We start from the raw sequence: 15,833 nt of genomic DNA, 5'->3' as shown, positions 1-15,833 counted from the left end.
CCTGGATAATATCCTGCAGAGTGTTTTCCAACTTGGTTCCATTCTCCCTGTCACTTTCAGGTACACCAATCAGACATAGATTGGGTCTTTTCACATAGTCCCATATTTCTTGGAGGCTTTGTTCATTTCTTTTTATTCTGTTTTCTCTAAACTTCTCTTCTCGCTTCATTTCATTCATTTGATCTTCCATCACTGATACCCTTTCTTCCAGTTGATTGAATCAGCTACTGAAGCTTTTGCATTCGTCACACAGTTCTCGTGCCATGGTTTTCAGCTCCATCAGGTCCTTTAAGGACTTCTCTGCATTGGTTGTTCTAGTTAGCCATTCATCTAATCTTTTTTCAAGGTTTTTAACTTCTCTGCGATGGGTTTGAACTTCCTCCTTTAGCTTGGAGATGTTTTATCATCTGAAGCCTTCTTCTCTCAACTTGTCAAGATCATTCTCTGTCCAGCTTTGTTCTGTTGCTGGTGAGGAGCTGTGTTCCTTTGGAGGGGGAGAGGTGCTCTGATTTTTAGAATTTTCAGTTTTTCTGTTCTGTTTTTTCCCCATCTTTGTGGTTTTATCTACCTTTGGTCTTTGATGATAGTGACATACAGATGGGGTTTTGGTGTGGATGTCCTTTCTGTTTGTTATTTTTCCTTCTAACAGTCAGGATCCTCAGCTGCAGGTCTGTTGGAGTCTGCTGGAGGTCCATTCCAGACCCTGTTTGCCTAGGTATCAGCAGCAGAGGCTGCAGAACAGCGAATATTGCTGAACAGGCAATGTTGCTGTCTGATTGTTCCCCTGGAGGTTTCATCTCAGAGGGGTACCTGGCCATGTGAGGTGTCAATCTGCCCCTATTGGGGGGTGCCTCCCAGTTAGGCTACTTGGGGGTCAGGGACCCACTTGAGGAGGCAGTCTCTCTGTTCTCAGATCTCAAACTCCATGCTGGGAGAAACACTACTCTCTTCAAAGCTGTCAGACAGGGACATTTAAGCCTGCAGAGGTTTCTGCTGCCTTTTGTTCAGCTATGCCCTGCCCCCAGAGGTGGAGTCTACAGAGGAAGGCAGGCCTCCTTGAGCTGCAGTGGGCTCCACCCAGTTCGAGCTTCCTGGTGGCTTTGTTTACCTACTCAAGCCTCGGCAATGGTGGGTGCCCCACCCCAGCCTCACTGCTGCCTTGCAGTTTGATCTCAGACTGCTATGCTAGCAATGAGCTAGCTCCGTGGGTGTGGGACCCTCTGAGCCAGGTGTGGTATATAATCTCCTGGTGTGCCGTTTGCTAAGACCATTGGAAAAATGCAGTATTAGGGTGGGAGTGACCCAATTTTCCAGGTGCCATCTGTCACAGCTTTGCTTGGCTACGAAAGGGAATTCCCTGACCCCTTGCGCTTCCTGGGTGAGGTGATGTCTCGCCCTGGTTCAGCTCACACTTGGTGCACTGCGCCCACTGTCCTGCATGCACTGTCTGACGAGCCCCAGTGAGATGAACCAGGTACCTCAGTTGGAAATGCAGAAATCACCCGTCTTCTGTGTCACTCACACTGGGAGCTGTAGACTGGAGCTGTTCCTATTCGGCCATCTTGGAACCGTGTCCTCAAAATGTATATTTTAAATATATATATTCAAAGGGGTTATGACTTCTACTTTGCCCCACAGTGATCATGAAGTTCCTTAACACTCCCCCTTACTACTTTGTTAAATAGAGTTATCAACATGACTTCTCTATCAATTACAAATATTAAAACTTGTGAATTATTATTTATGATCTGATTTATACTTCAGTATAATCAAATCTGCATTAAAGCAATAAAAAAGATATTACTTCCTTACCATGTATGGGTTTTCAAGTATAATTGCTTTCTCAATCATGTTCCAATCAGCATTAGCAAGATCTTTGTCAAATTTAAGGGCAGAGGCTGCAGACTTGGTTAGCTCTTGAAAGTGTTGAAATGTGCAACAAACCGATTTATATTTTGTTGATGTGGCATCACGAAGACCTTTGATACAAACACACATTTGATAAATAGTAGAAACACCACCATTTTGATATGGGTTAGAAAGCTTACTTTTGTTTTTAACTTATTGTCACTAGTCTTTAAATAAAATTTCAACATAAATTGTTTAATAATGGGAATACTAAAGAGTTAAACATTTTCTGCTTTCATTCTCACAAAAGGTGAGTCATGTAATAGTAATAGCTAATGTTTATTGAGTGCTTACTATATTCTGCAAAAGTGCATTTCAGCACTTTGCATGCATTAAGTTTTTGGTTATCTGGCCACCTTTTGAGGTGAGTCCTTTTTCCCAGTTTGATGTATGAGGAAACAAAGAAACAGAGGTATAATGGTTAGTTTCATTTGCCAACTTGACTGGGCCACAGGATGCCCACGTATTCAGTTAAACATTCTGGGTGTGTCTGTGAGTGTTTTTGGATGAGGGTGACATTTAAATTGGTAGACTGAGTAAAGTACACTGCCTTTCCCAATGTTGGTGGGCCTCATCCAATCTGTTGGAGGCCTCAATAAAACAAAAGTGAACAAGAGAGAATTTGTTGTCTCTGCCTGATGGTCTTTGAGCAGGGACTTCAGTCTTCTCCTACCTTCAGACTTTAGCTGGAACTTGTACCATTGGCTCCTTTGGTTCTCAGGCCTTTGGGACTTAGCTTCCATAACCACTTGAGCCAGTTAAGCACATATGATAAATTATCTGCATTATCTTATAAGATTCCAATCTCTTGAACTATCTTTTTGTTCTAGAACACATCCAGTTTCTAGCTTCCTAAGAAATTTAGCACCTATTGTGTTTTCTGAAGATCATTATGTTAAGTGAAATAAGCCACGCACAGAAAGACAAACATCACATATTCTCACTTATTTGTGGGATCTAAAAATAAAAACAATTTAACTCATGGACATAGAGGGTAGACTGATGGTTAACAGAGGCTGGGAAAGGTGGTGGGGGGATGGGGGCAGGTGGGGATGGTTAATGGGCACAAAAATATAGAAAGAATAAATAAGACTTACTATTTGACAACACAATAAGGTGACTATAGTCAATAATTCCTTTACATTTTAAGAATAATTTAAAGAGTCATATTTTAAATTTTAAACATTTTTAAAATTTTACATGTTAAGAATAATTTAAAGAGCAATTGAATTGTTTGTAATTCAAAGGATAAATGCCTGAGGGGATGGATATCCTATTCTCTATGATGTGCTTATTTCACTTTGCATGCCTGTACCAAAACATCTCGGGTACCCCACAAACATACACACCTACTATGTACCAACGAACATTTTAAAAATAAAAAAGAAGAAAATAGACACAAAAAAGAGAAATATCTAAGAATACAGCTAATGAAGGAGGTGAAAGATCTCTACAAGGAGAACTATAAAACACTGTGAAAGTAATCAGAGATGACACAAATAAATGGAAAAATATTCCATGCTCATGGATTGAAAGAATCAATATCATTAAAATGGCCACATTATCCAAAGCAATATGCAAATTTAACACAATTTCTATTGAACTACTAATGTCATTTTTCACAGGATTAGAGAAAAACAGTTCTAAAGTTTATATAGAACCAAAAGAGAGCCCAAATAGCCAATGCAATCCTAAGCAAACAGAGCAAAGCCAGAAGCATTACGCTACTTGACTTCAAACTATACTACTAGTCTACAGTAACCAAAACAACATGGTATTGGTACAAAAACAGATACATAGCTCAATGGGACAGAATAGAGAACCCAGAAGAAAAGCTGCATGCTTACAGCCATCTGATGTTTGACAAAGCTGACAAAAACAGACAATGGGGGATGGATTCCCTATTCAATAAATGGTGCTGTGATAACTGGCTAGCTGTATGCAGAACAATGAAACTGGACCTCTACCTTTCACTATGTACAAAAATTAACTCAAGATGGATTAAATATTTAAATGTAAACTATAAAAGTCCTAGAAGAAAACCTAGGAAATAACTTTTTCCACACCAGCCTTGAGGAATAATTTTTGGCTAAGTCCCCCCAAAAATTGTAACAAAACAAAAATTGACAAGCGACACCTAATTAAACTGGAGAGTTTCTGCAAAGCAAAAGAAACTATTAATAGAGTAAACAGACAACCTATAAAATGGGAGAATATATTAGCAAACTATACATCTAACAAAGGTCTTATATCCAGAATCTACAAGGAACTTAAAGCAACAGGCAAAAAACAATCCCATTTAAAAATTGGCAAAGGTTAAGTGTCCATCAACAGACGAATGGATAAAGAAAATATTATACATATACACAATGGCATACCATTAAGCTATTAAAAAGAATGAGATCCTGTCATTTGCAACAGCATGGATGGAACTGGAGGTCATGTTAAGTGAAATAAGCCAGGCACAGAAAGAAAAACTTTGCATGTTCTCACTTATTTTTGGGAGCTAAAAATTAAAACAATTGAACTTACAGAGATAGAGAGTAGAATGATGACTAACCAGAGCCTGTGAAGAGTAGTGGGGAGGTAAGGGGAAATTTGGGTGGTTAATGTGTTCAAAAAATAGAAAGAATGAAAAAGATCTGGCATTTGATAGCACGATAGGGTGACTATAGTCAAGAATAATGAATTGTGCATTTAAAAATAACTAAAAGAGTATAATTGGATTGTTTGTAACACAAAGGATAAACACCTGAGGTGATGGATACTCCATTTACCCTAATTGATTATTACACATTCTATGCCCGTATCAAAATATCTCATGCACCCCATAAATATATACAACTACTATGTATCCACAAAAATTAAAATGAAAAAAAAATCTTAATGGGCAAAGAACATGAACAGACACTTCTCAAAAGAAGGCATACAAGTGGCCAACAAACACGTGAAAAAATGCACATCATCACTAGTCATAAAAGAAACGCAAATGAAAATCACAATGAGATACCATCTCACAGCAGTCAGAATGGTTATTATTAAAAAGTCAAAAAATAACAGATGCTGGCAAGGCTGTGGCAAAAGGGGAACACATATACTGTTGGTGAGAAAGGAGAATGTAAATTAGTTCAGCCACTGTGGAAAGCAGTTTGGAGATTTCTCAAATAACTGTAAACAGAACTGCCATTCAAGCTAGCCACCCCAAGATAGCCAAAGGAAAATAAATCATTCTACAAAAAAGATACATTCACTTGTATGTTCATCACAGCATTATTCACAATAGCAAAGAGATGGAATCAACCTAAGTGTCCATCAATGGTGGAATGGATAAAGAAAATGTGGTACAGATACACCATTGAATACTACGCAGCCATAAAAAAGAACAAGATTATGCCCTTTGCCGCAACATGGATAAAGCCAGAGGCCACTATCTTAAGTGAATTAATGCAGGAGCAGAAAATCCAATACCTTTTGTGGGAACTAAACATTGAGTACACATGAACATAGAGATGGGAACAGTGGACACCAGGGAGTACTAGAGTGGGGAAAGAGAAATGGGATGTGAGTTGAAAAGCTACCTTTCGGGTACTGTGGTCACCACCTTGGTGATGAGATCTGTACCTCAAACCTCAGCATCACACAATATACCCATGTAACAAACCTGCACATGTAAAATAAAATTTGAAAAAATTAGGCACCACTGACTTGTATTTATATAATTTATATGGATTCTTTTTTTTTTTTTTTGAGACAGGGTCTTGCTCTCTTGCCCAGGGTGGAGTGCAGTGGTGTGATCTTGCCTCAATGCAGCATCAGCCTCCTGGGTTCCAGCGATCCTCCCCAATCAGCCTTCCAAATAGCTAGGACAACAGGTGTGCACTGCTACCCCTGGCTAATTTTTAAACTTTTTGTAGAGATGGGGGTCTCACTATGTTGCCTAGGCTGTATATGGATTCTTTATTATTAGCACTTCTTTACCATACTTAGAATGTTTTTCTCTCCACAGGAATAGTAATTGTTAGGGCTTACCTAGTATAGTAACTGCCATTGGCAAAATAAATCTATTGACAACAAGGGTTATTAGGCATACTAACACTCCATGAAATAATATCTAGAATTGAAAAAAAATACAAAGTAAGTATTCATGACAATTTCATATCATATAGCCTATATTTACCAATATAAATAAGCTATTTTCCAATATAAATTAAGCTAGGTTGTACTGTGTTAACAGATGCTCATGGCAGGGGAGGAATTAATCTAAGACATGATGAAAGCACTCTGGGTATTCTCTATCTTCCTGCATGTAAGTCATCCATGTTATGTTACCAAACCAAAATTAGGACACAAGTTTTGACAAGTAAATCAATACTTATACAGACATTGGGAAGGAGTACTTATCTTTGAATTCTACTGTTGCACTTCCTGGTACCTGAGAATACACTTATAGTTTATCAATCCTTATCCACTATACACACCTGGATGTGCATGGCCACACCGTTCTCTGTGCAACATTACCAGCGTATCTGCATCAAACAATTCTCCTTACCTGGGAAAGGAGAACAACTCAAGGCCCTTGATATGTTTTCTCCACCTCACACTTTGCCTCACTTGTACCCTTTCATTGTCAGGAAGAAGGAGTAATAAATGTCTTTGGTGCCACTTGTTATCTTTATCTACTTGTATCTCAAGTCAGTCTTGATAGACAAATGAACTAACAATTTTCAATCTGAGGCTACACATTTTTGGGGATTTATGGAATTCTAACTTCCAGAATTTATGTTTAACCCTAGCTAGTCTTCTGTTCTATATCCACAGATGGAATTAGGGATAGAGCATGAAACCACACTAGAAGCTCCCAAAGTTGCACATTAGAATCATAAGGGAAACTTTAAAATATTGGTACCCAGGAGGTCCCCCCTGAATATTCTGACCTAATTCGTCAAGGGTGCAGCCCAAGCATTGGTAATAAGGAAATCTGAGGTATAATGTACATACATTGAAATGTACTCAAGTACCATTTTGTCAATTTTGACAGTGTATATCTCCTCATATAACTCTCAATCCTATCAAGATGGAAAATATCTCACATCCCCAAAATTTCTCTAATGCTCCTTCCTGATCAGTCCTTCACCAATGAGAGGCAGCTAGTATTTTGATTTCTACTTCTGTAGATAAGAATTGCCAATTCTAAAATCTTCATATAAATTAAATAGCATATGACATGTCTCACTGTGATTTTAATTTGCATTTCCTTAGAGTAGTAATGTTGAATACTTTTAACATGCATATTAGTACACATCTTTCTTTTTGAAGAAGTGTCTGTTCAAATATTTTGTACATTTTTTAAAAATTGGGTTACCATTGTATTTTCTCCAAAAAATTTTAGAGTTTTTGATTTTATATTTAAGTCTATGGTCCATCTCAAATCAGTTTTAGGTATGGTGTGAGGTAAAAATAGAATGTTTCTTTTTTTTTTCTAAGTGAATCCAGTAGTTCAGCACCATTTATTAAAAAAAAATATTTTTTCTCTCATTGAACTGTTTCAGAATCTGTGTCAAAAACCAATTCACCATATAAATGTGAGTCTTTTTTGAATTCTTTATTATACTCCATTCATCTTTTTTTATTCTTACGCCAGCATGCTACTGAATTACTGTATTTTTATAGTAAGTCCTGATATCAGATAGTATAAGTCCTTAAATTTGGTTCTTCCTTTTCCAAATTATTAGGGCTATCCTCAGTCTTCTGTATTTCTATATGGAGTTTAGATTTTGGGTATCTATTTCTAAAATCTTCTGGGATTGGAATTGCAATGAGTATAGTGGCATCCTAATAATTCCAAGTCTTCAAATCCATGATTGGAATACATATTTTATGTAGGTTTTTAAAAATTTATCTCAACAATGCCATGTTGTTTTCAGTGCACAAGTCTTGCATATTTTGGAAAGAAGCCTCTAAGTTGGCTCTCAAAGGTATCCAGCTCTTGGTACTTAGTCATCTTTTTTTTTGTAAGTCAGGTGTTCATTTATTAAATACAGGTTTTGAACAAACTCTGCCAGGCAAGTTTGACAAGAAGCAACCTTCCTGAAATGTTTCAAAATACGGTCATGTTGATCATGGTTTATTTCAAGCAACCTTTTTGTTCTTCATTTTCTGTTTCTAGGTTTATTTCTTGGTGAGCAATTAGAGCATGTGCATTATTTCCTCACATGACATCAAGAGTGCAGCATCAGCCTCTGGCTTGTAAAGGCACCCAGTAGGCTTATGTTCTATACAATCGCTGCTTAGCAACCAGCGTCAAGTAAAGTAATTAAGCTTTTGTAGAGTGTGATACCAAATAGCAACTGGCACCTTCACCTGCACCATTAAAAAACCTTTAAAGTTTCCTTCAGTTTTCAGATATCCATTAAAAACTATATTAAAAAACAAAACCCAGACTGCTTGATAAAATGTACTTAAACAATTTTCCAAGTTTAGCATTAGCCTCTTGGTAAGTTATGAGCAATACCAGAGCTGAGTAAAGAGTCATCATTTTCCTATCATACTCCAACAAAGCCAATAAATAAAACTAGGTATGTTAGAAAGTCTGCCCTACTAGATTTAGAGCTACTTCTAAGTTCCAGACAAAACACCTTTTTAAGCTTCCAAGTGTATATGCACACAGTGTTGTATCAAGATGATAACTTTTTAAAATCCAATTTTTTAGATGTCCTTAAATTACTTCACAGAAAGAAAAAAGGCACAGAGGACACTTGGTTTCCTCACCAATAGTGGCCTTAAGCTACACACTTGCCTGTGCTAAGAGTTTAAAGATGTTCAGCAGCATTAATGGTGCCACAGTCATTCATAGAAAGTTTCAGGAAAAGAGCTTAAAAAAAAGAAGAAAGCTTGCCAGAAAAGGCTTACAATCTGAAGGTTAAATGCAGAAGAATACAGACAGAGACCAGAGGCAGCATCAAGGTTGTTAACCAGGAAGCTGCTGAGAATAGCTGCTTTCTGAGGTTTCGTCCCCATTTTCCTCCAGTTTTCTCCTGAAAACTCTGGTCTTTTCCCCTTTTGTTTTTAAAATGAAAACATCCTGTTAGATTGGGTTTGGAGGATAAATGCAAATAGGCAGAAGCTTATTTTATACAGAGTTCATTCTCAGAGAGGAAAAGGAGAATAATAAATATTGAACGAAGCTAATTTTAGAAAATAAGCAAATCCTGTCAATGCATGCTTTAGAGGCCCAGAGAGCACACTGAATGAATCTTACATTCTGGCATTTGCAAAAGTGTCCTCAACTTCCTTTTTCATTTATAACCACAGCAATAGGCAACATCTATTTTATATCTAGGGTGGAAATCCCTCTTAGATTTGAGGCTTTCCAGCTGATACCATCAAAAAAACATCAAGGACTGCTTATAGCAATTTGTGTTGAAATACAAAACTATTTTATGTGATCTTTCAACCATAGTTAATAACGTGTTCCAAATGAAGCAGTGACACCCATTTCTCAATTTTATCACTTTTCTTGTCACTTATGACATCTCTGGGCTTAGAAAGATGGTGATATAAAGACAACCTATAGGAGAGTGTCCCTACTCAGGATATTAAGCTGCACAATTGAGTAGTGAGCTCAAGCTCAACTTATGAAAGTGGCGTCCATCCACCTACTAACTACACCGGGCTAAGTGGATATTTAAAATGTCTTATGGACAAGGTTGTACTCAAATTCCTACTTTGTTAATTGAATGCCTAACTCTGTGATAGAAGCAGCTCTTAGAAGTCAGGTCACAAGCCCAAATATTAACCATATACATTTTATAATATCAGAATTTTGTCAAGAATGAGTATGTTAGCAAACATGGCCACAGACTGCATACATCTCACTCTGGAAGAGAAAATATAAAGTGGTACTCAGTTTACTCTGAGTGTGTGTGTGTGTGTGTATCTCACACGCTGAAATATACTGTTGATATTAGATACTTAGTCATCTTATTATTTTTTTTTTTTTGAGACGGAATCTCGCTCTGTCGCCCAGGCTGGAGTGCAGTGGCACTCCTGGCCTCCTGGGTTCACACCATTCTTCTGCCTCAGCCTCCCGAGTAGCTGGGACTACAGGCACCTGCCACCACGCCCAGCTAATTTTTTGTATTTTTAGTAGAGACGCGGTTTTACTGTGTTAGCCAGGATGGTCTCGATCTCCTGACCTTGTGATCTGCCTGCCTTGGCCTCCCAAAGTGCTGGGATTACAGGCATGAGCCAGATACTTAGTCATCTTAAATATGGACTAGACGTATTGACTCACTTCTAATAAATAGAATATGAAGAAGTAATGGGAAGTGACTTGAAAAATTAGGTTATAAAAAGACTGTGGCTTCTGTCGAGGGTTTGCTCTCTCTAGCTCTCTTGCTTATTCATTCTGAGAGAAGCCAGCTACCACATTGCACGCTGACCTATGGAGAGGTCCAAATGACAAGGAGGCTTCTGGCCAAGAGTCAACAAGAAACTAAAGCCCTTAGTTCACTGCCTTCAAACAACTGAATCTTGTCAACAAAACCACACAATCAGCTTAGAAGCAGATTCTCTAGCCCCAGTTGGGCCTTTTGATGGCTGCACTCCCAATTTATGCTTAAATGCAAGTTTATGAAAGAAACAATCAGAGGCACTCAGTTAATTTATACTCATATTCTTGACTCACAGAAACTGAGATAATAAATGTTTCCTGTTTCAAGCCACTGAATTTTGGGACAATTTTTTACATAGCCATAGATAATGATAACTGATACACACGTATTTCATTATTTTTGTTACTATGACATGTTTTTGATGCTATTATTATGTTCTTTATTTCATTTTTCTGTTTGTTTGTTGCTAGTATATAAAAATATAGTTTAGTTTTGTATACTGAACATGAATTTCATGATTTTGCCAAATTCACTTATTAGTTCTACTGGTTATTTAGTATCTACCAATTTGTGTGCCTTTTTTCTCCCTATTGCCTGAGGTAGGACATTGAGCATAATGTTCCACAAAAATGAAGAAAGCAGATATATTTGCTCTTATTTGAAACTTAGGGGAAAGTATTCAGTATTCAACCATTAAGTGTCACTTATCATTAAGTTTTTAAGTTTTTCTTTTTAAATAAATCCCCTCTATCAGATTAAAGTAGTTTTCTTCAAACTCTATTTCACAAAAAGTTTTCTATGTATAAAATCGTATCTTCTGCACACAGAGATAGTTTTACTTAATCTCTTCTTATTTAGGTGCCTTTTATTTCCTTCTCTTGCCTGATTGCTCTGGGTAGGACTCTCAGAACTGTGTTGAACAGGAATGGTGAAAATGGGCATCATTGTTTTGTTCCAGTTCTCAAGGGGAATGCTTCCAGCTTTTTCTGATTCTGTATGATGTTGGCTCTGGGCTTGTCTTAGAGGGCTCTTCTTATTTTGAGGTATCTTCCTTCAATGTCTAGATTTTTAAGGGTTTTGAATGTGAAGTAATGTTGGATTTTATCAAAAGCCTTTTCTGCATCTATTGAAGTAATCACGATTCTAGTTTTTAGTTCTGTTTATGTGATAAATCACATTTACTTATTTGTATGTATTGAATCTACCTGGCATCCAAAGGATAAAGCCTACTAGATCATGGGTAGATTAGCGTTTTGATTTGTTGCTGGACTGGGTTTGTCAGCATTTTGTTGAGGATTTTTGCATCTATATTCTTCAAGAATATTGGCCCGAAGTTTTATTTTTCTGTTGTGTCTCTGCTAGCTCTGCCAGGTTTTGGTATTAGGATGATGCTGGCCTCATAGTATAAGTTAGAGAGGAGTCTATTCTCAATTTTTTGGAATAGTTTTAGTAGAAATGGTACCAGCTCTTTATAGTACAATTCAGCTATGAATTTTTTTGGGCTTTTTCTGGTTGGTAGGTTATTAGATGCAGAATCAATTTTGGAACTCGTTATTGGTCTGCTTAAGGTTTCAATTTATTCCTGGTTTAATCTTGGGAGTTTGTTGTTTCCAATAATTTATCTATTTCTTGTAGGTTTTCTAGTTTGTGTGCAGAGGTGTTCACAACAGTTTCTGAGGGATTCTTGTATTTCTGTGGGGTTGGTGGTAATGTCCTCTAAGTCATTTCTGATTGTGTTTATTTGGATAGTCTCTTTTATTCTTTATTAGTCTAGCTAGCAACCTATCAATCTTATTTATTGTTTCAAATAACCAACTTCTGGTTTCATTGATGTTTTCTATGGGTTTTTTAAATTATACTTTAAGTTTTAGGGTACGCGTGCACAAAGTGCAGGTTTGTTACATATGTATACATGTGCCATGTTGGTGTGCTGCACCCATTAACTCGTCATTTAGCATTAGGTATATCTCTTAATGCTATCCCTCCCCCCTCCCCCCACCCCACAACAGTCCCCGATGTGTGATGTTCCCCTTCCTGTGTCCATGTGTTCTCATTGTTCAATTCCCACCTATGAGTGAGAACATGCGGTGTTTGGTTTTTTGTCCTTGCAATAGTTTGCTGAGAATGATGGTTTCCAGCTTCATTCATGTCCCTACAAAGGACATGAACTCATCATTTTTTATGGCTGCATAGTATTCCACGGTGTATATGTGCCACATTTTCTTAATCCAGTCTATCATTGTTGGACATTTGGGTTGGTTCCAAGTCTTTGCGATTGTGAATAGTGCCACAATAAACATATGTGTGCATGTGTCTTTATAGCAGCATGTTTTATAATCCTTTGGGTATACACCCAGTAATGGGATGGCTGGGTCAAATGGTATTTCTAGTTCTAGATCCCTGAGGAATCGCCACACCGACTTCCACAATGGTTGAATTAGTCTATAGTCCCACCAACAGTGTAAAAGTGTTCTATTTCTCCACATCCTCTCCAGCACGTGTTGTTTCTACGGTTTTTCACAACTCAAAAAAGAAGAATGTAGACATATAGATGGCCAACACCCACGTGAAACATGTGAAAATCGCTATCACCAGAGAAGTGCAAATCAAAACCACAATGAGATGCCACCTCACACCAGTCAGACTGGCTATTACTAAAAAGTCAAGAAATAACAGGTGCTGGCAAGTTTGCAGAGAAAAAGGGACAGTTATATACTGCTGGTGGAAATGTAAATTAAGGCAGCCACAGTGGAAAGCAGTTTGGTGACTTCTCAAAGAACTTGGAACTACCATTCGACCCAGCAATCCCATTATTGGGTATATATCTAAGAGAATATAAATTGTTCTACCATAAAGACATATGCATGTGTATGTTCATCACAGCACTATTCATAAGAGTAAATACATGAAATCAAGCAAAATGCCCATCAATTGTAGACTGGATAAAGAAAATGTGGTACATATACACCATGGAATACTATGCAGTCATAAAAAGAACAAGATTGGGAAAATGACCAAGATGGCTGGCTAGAAGCAGCTAGTATGCACCTCTATCATGGAGAGAAATAGAAGGGGTGAGTAAATACAGCATTTTCAGCTGAAACATCCAGGTACACACATTGGGATTCATAAAGCAAAAAACTTGACCCACAGAGAACAAGGAAAATCAAGGCAGGATGACCACCCACCTAGGAGTGACACAGAGTCAGGGGAGCCTCCCCTACACAGGGAAGTGACGTGTGAGTGACTGATTCCGGGCAACCATTCTTCTCCCATGGATCTTTGCAACCCTCAGGTCAGGAAATCCCCTCATGAACCGACTCCATCAGGGCCTTCAGTCTAACATGGAGTCTTAGCAGAGCAGCCATCCAGGCACACGTGGAGCCCTAGGTGGTTCAGATACTTGGGGTTCCCAGAAAAAGTGGTTGCAACTTCAGCAAAGTCAGAGATTAGACTCTTGAACGTACTGTAGGAAAGGAGGTGATCCAGGGGGCCTGAGTAGCAATGGTCTACAGGCATCACTCCCATGGCATCTCCTGGGATAAGACCCACTGCTTGAAACTTCAGTCATCCACCAGTAGCAGCATTACACCTCCCTGAGACCAAGCTCTGAGAGGGAGGTGCAAGCTACCATCTTTGCTGTTTCATAGCCTTAGCCATTGTTGCCTTTAGCGCAGCTGCCCTATGGAAGAGTAGCCGGCTTGCTTTTTTACACAGGTCCGTGATATCATGCTTCTCCTCTCTGGGCTGGTGAGTGAATGAGTGATTCTGGGTATCCATGCTTCTCCCATGGATCTTTGCAACTTTTGGGTCAGCCCCCTGAATTATCTCCTTTCCTAGAGGTATGGACAGGGGTCTAACCCCCAACTTTGCTCAAATTGCTGCCACTTTTGCTGGGAAGCCCAGGTATCTAAAGTGCCCAGGGCTCCATATGAGTGGCTGCTCTGCTAATATTCCATGTAGCTCTGCATGTCAGACTGCAAACTGGGCTCTCCAGGCACCCTAGCCAGTGTTTTCTGGGTTGCAGTGGTTCCCAGCCTCCCTGGGATGGAGGTCCCTGTGGGAGGGATAGGCCACCATTTTTGCTGTTACGCAGCCTTAGCCATTGTTGCCTTTGAGCTCTAGGGATTCTGAGGTGACTAGGGACTGGAAAAGTCCCCCAGAACAGTGCAGCTGCTCTATGGATAAACAGCCAGACTGCATTTTCACATGGGTCCCAGATCTTAGTTCTCTTCATCAGGCAGAATTTCCTGACCACAGTCTACAACCACCCCCACCAGTGTTTTCTGGTCAGCAGCAGTTTCCAACCTCCCTGGGATGGGGCTACCAGAGGGAGAGGTAGGCCACCATCTTTGCTGTTTCTCAACTTCAGCATGGTGGCCTTTAGGCTTTGGAGAGTGTGAAGCAACTGGAGGTTCAAGCAGACCCCCGGAACAGCACAATTGCTCTATGAAAAAGCAGCCAGAATGCCTTTTTATGCAGGTTCCTGATTTTGATCCTTCTCACTGGATGGGACATCCTGATTGGGGTCTCCAGCCACCCCTGCTGGTGTTTTCTGGTCTGCAGCAATTTCAAAACTCTCTGGGATGGAGCTCTCAGAAGGTGGAGTGGACTGCCATCTTTGCTGTTTAGTAGCCTTAGCCATTGTTGCCTTCAGGCTTTAGAGAGTCCAAGGTGACCAGGAACTGGAGTGAACTGCCAGCAAAGCACTGCTGCCCTTGGGAAAATAGGCCAGACTGCTTTTTCAAGTGGGTCCATGATCCCATTCCTCCGCAGTAGGCGGGATCTACCAAGTGGAGACTCCAGCCACCTCCTGCTGGTGTGTTCAGGCTGGCAAAATGTATGTACCTCCCTGGGCTGGAGCTCCCAAAGGGAGGGGGAGGGGCAGGCCACCATTTTTCTGTTTCACAGCCATCACTAGTGATAACTTCAGGTCCTGGAAAATCTGAGGAGACTAGGGACTGGAGATGACTACCAGCATACCACAGCATCCTTATGAAAAAGTAACCAGACTGTTATGTGGGCCCTTAAACCTATATCTCCTCACTAAGCTTGGGCCCACAGCACAGATCCCGCATTCTGGACAATTGCACTGAATGATTACTCACCTGCATCTCTCTGGGGTAGAGCCCCCAGCAGACAGGCAAAAGACCTTCATCCACAACCACTGCTAAGGTCCTTTCCACTGTTGCCTCCAAGTTGGGGAAGGCAACAGTGAGATCACACAAGAGCTGTGATAGGCAGCCTTGGAGTGCCAATTTGTGATCTACAGCCAGCACTCAAGTAGGAAACGAGCCCACATGTTCAGGGCATTGACAGAGAGCATGGCTGCAACTGTGAGGAAATGTAGGGGAGCCATGTGACCAAGCAAGAGCCCACCAACTGACCACAATACCTAACCACCACCTACTGGTTCACACCACAAAGTTTCAACACCAAAAATACCTCACTAACATATCCGCCCTGTGAAACCAAAGACAAGAAGTCATTTACAAATAAAGACGCTGCACAAAGCCTTGGCCCAGTGAAAAC

The 15,833-nt window shown here is 39.6% G+C and overlaps 1 protein-coding gene across 2 annotated transcripts in view; it reads right to left on the bottom strand.

The window, feature by feature from the left end:
* Window positions 1-15,833, bottom strand: part of SLC9C1 (solute carrier family 9 member C1) — a 171,138-nt gene that overhangs the window by 108,673 nt on the left and 46,632 nt on the right. For both annotated transcript variants that reach the window (XM_054551527.2, XM_054551525.2), the window contains 2 exons: window positions 5,938-6,019; window positions 1,813-1,979 (listed from right to left, as the gene is read on the bottom strand). In XM_054551527.2, the coding sequence (XP_054407502.2) occupies window positions 1,813-1,979; window positions 5,938-6,019 (249 nt within the window). The remainder of the gene's footprint in view (window positions 1-1,812; window positions 1,980-5,937; window positions 6,020-15,833) is intronic.

This window comes from Pongo abelii, chromosome 2 (assembly GCF_028885655.2).
Source record: "Pongo abelii isolate AG06213 chromosome 2, NHGRI_mPonAbe1-v2.0_pri, whole genome shotgun sequence".
NCBI classification, from domain to species: Eukaryota; Metazoa; Chordata; class Mammalia; order Primates; family Hominidae; genus Pongo; species Pongo abelii.
This window is presented reverse-complemented; position numbering and strand designations above follow the sequence as displayed.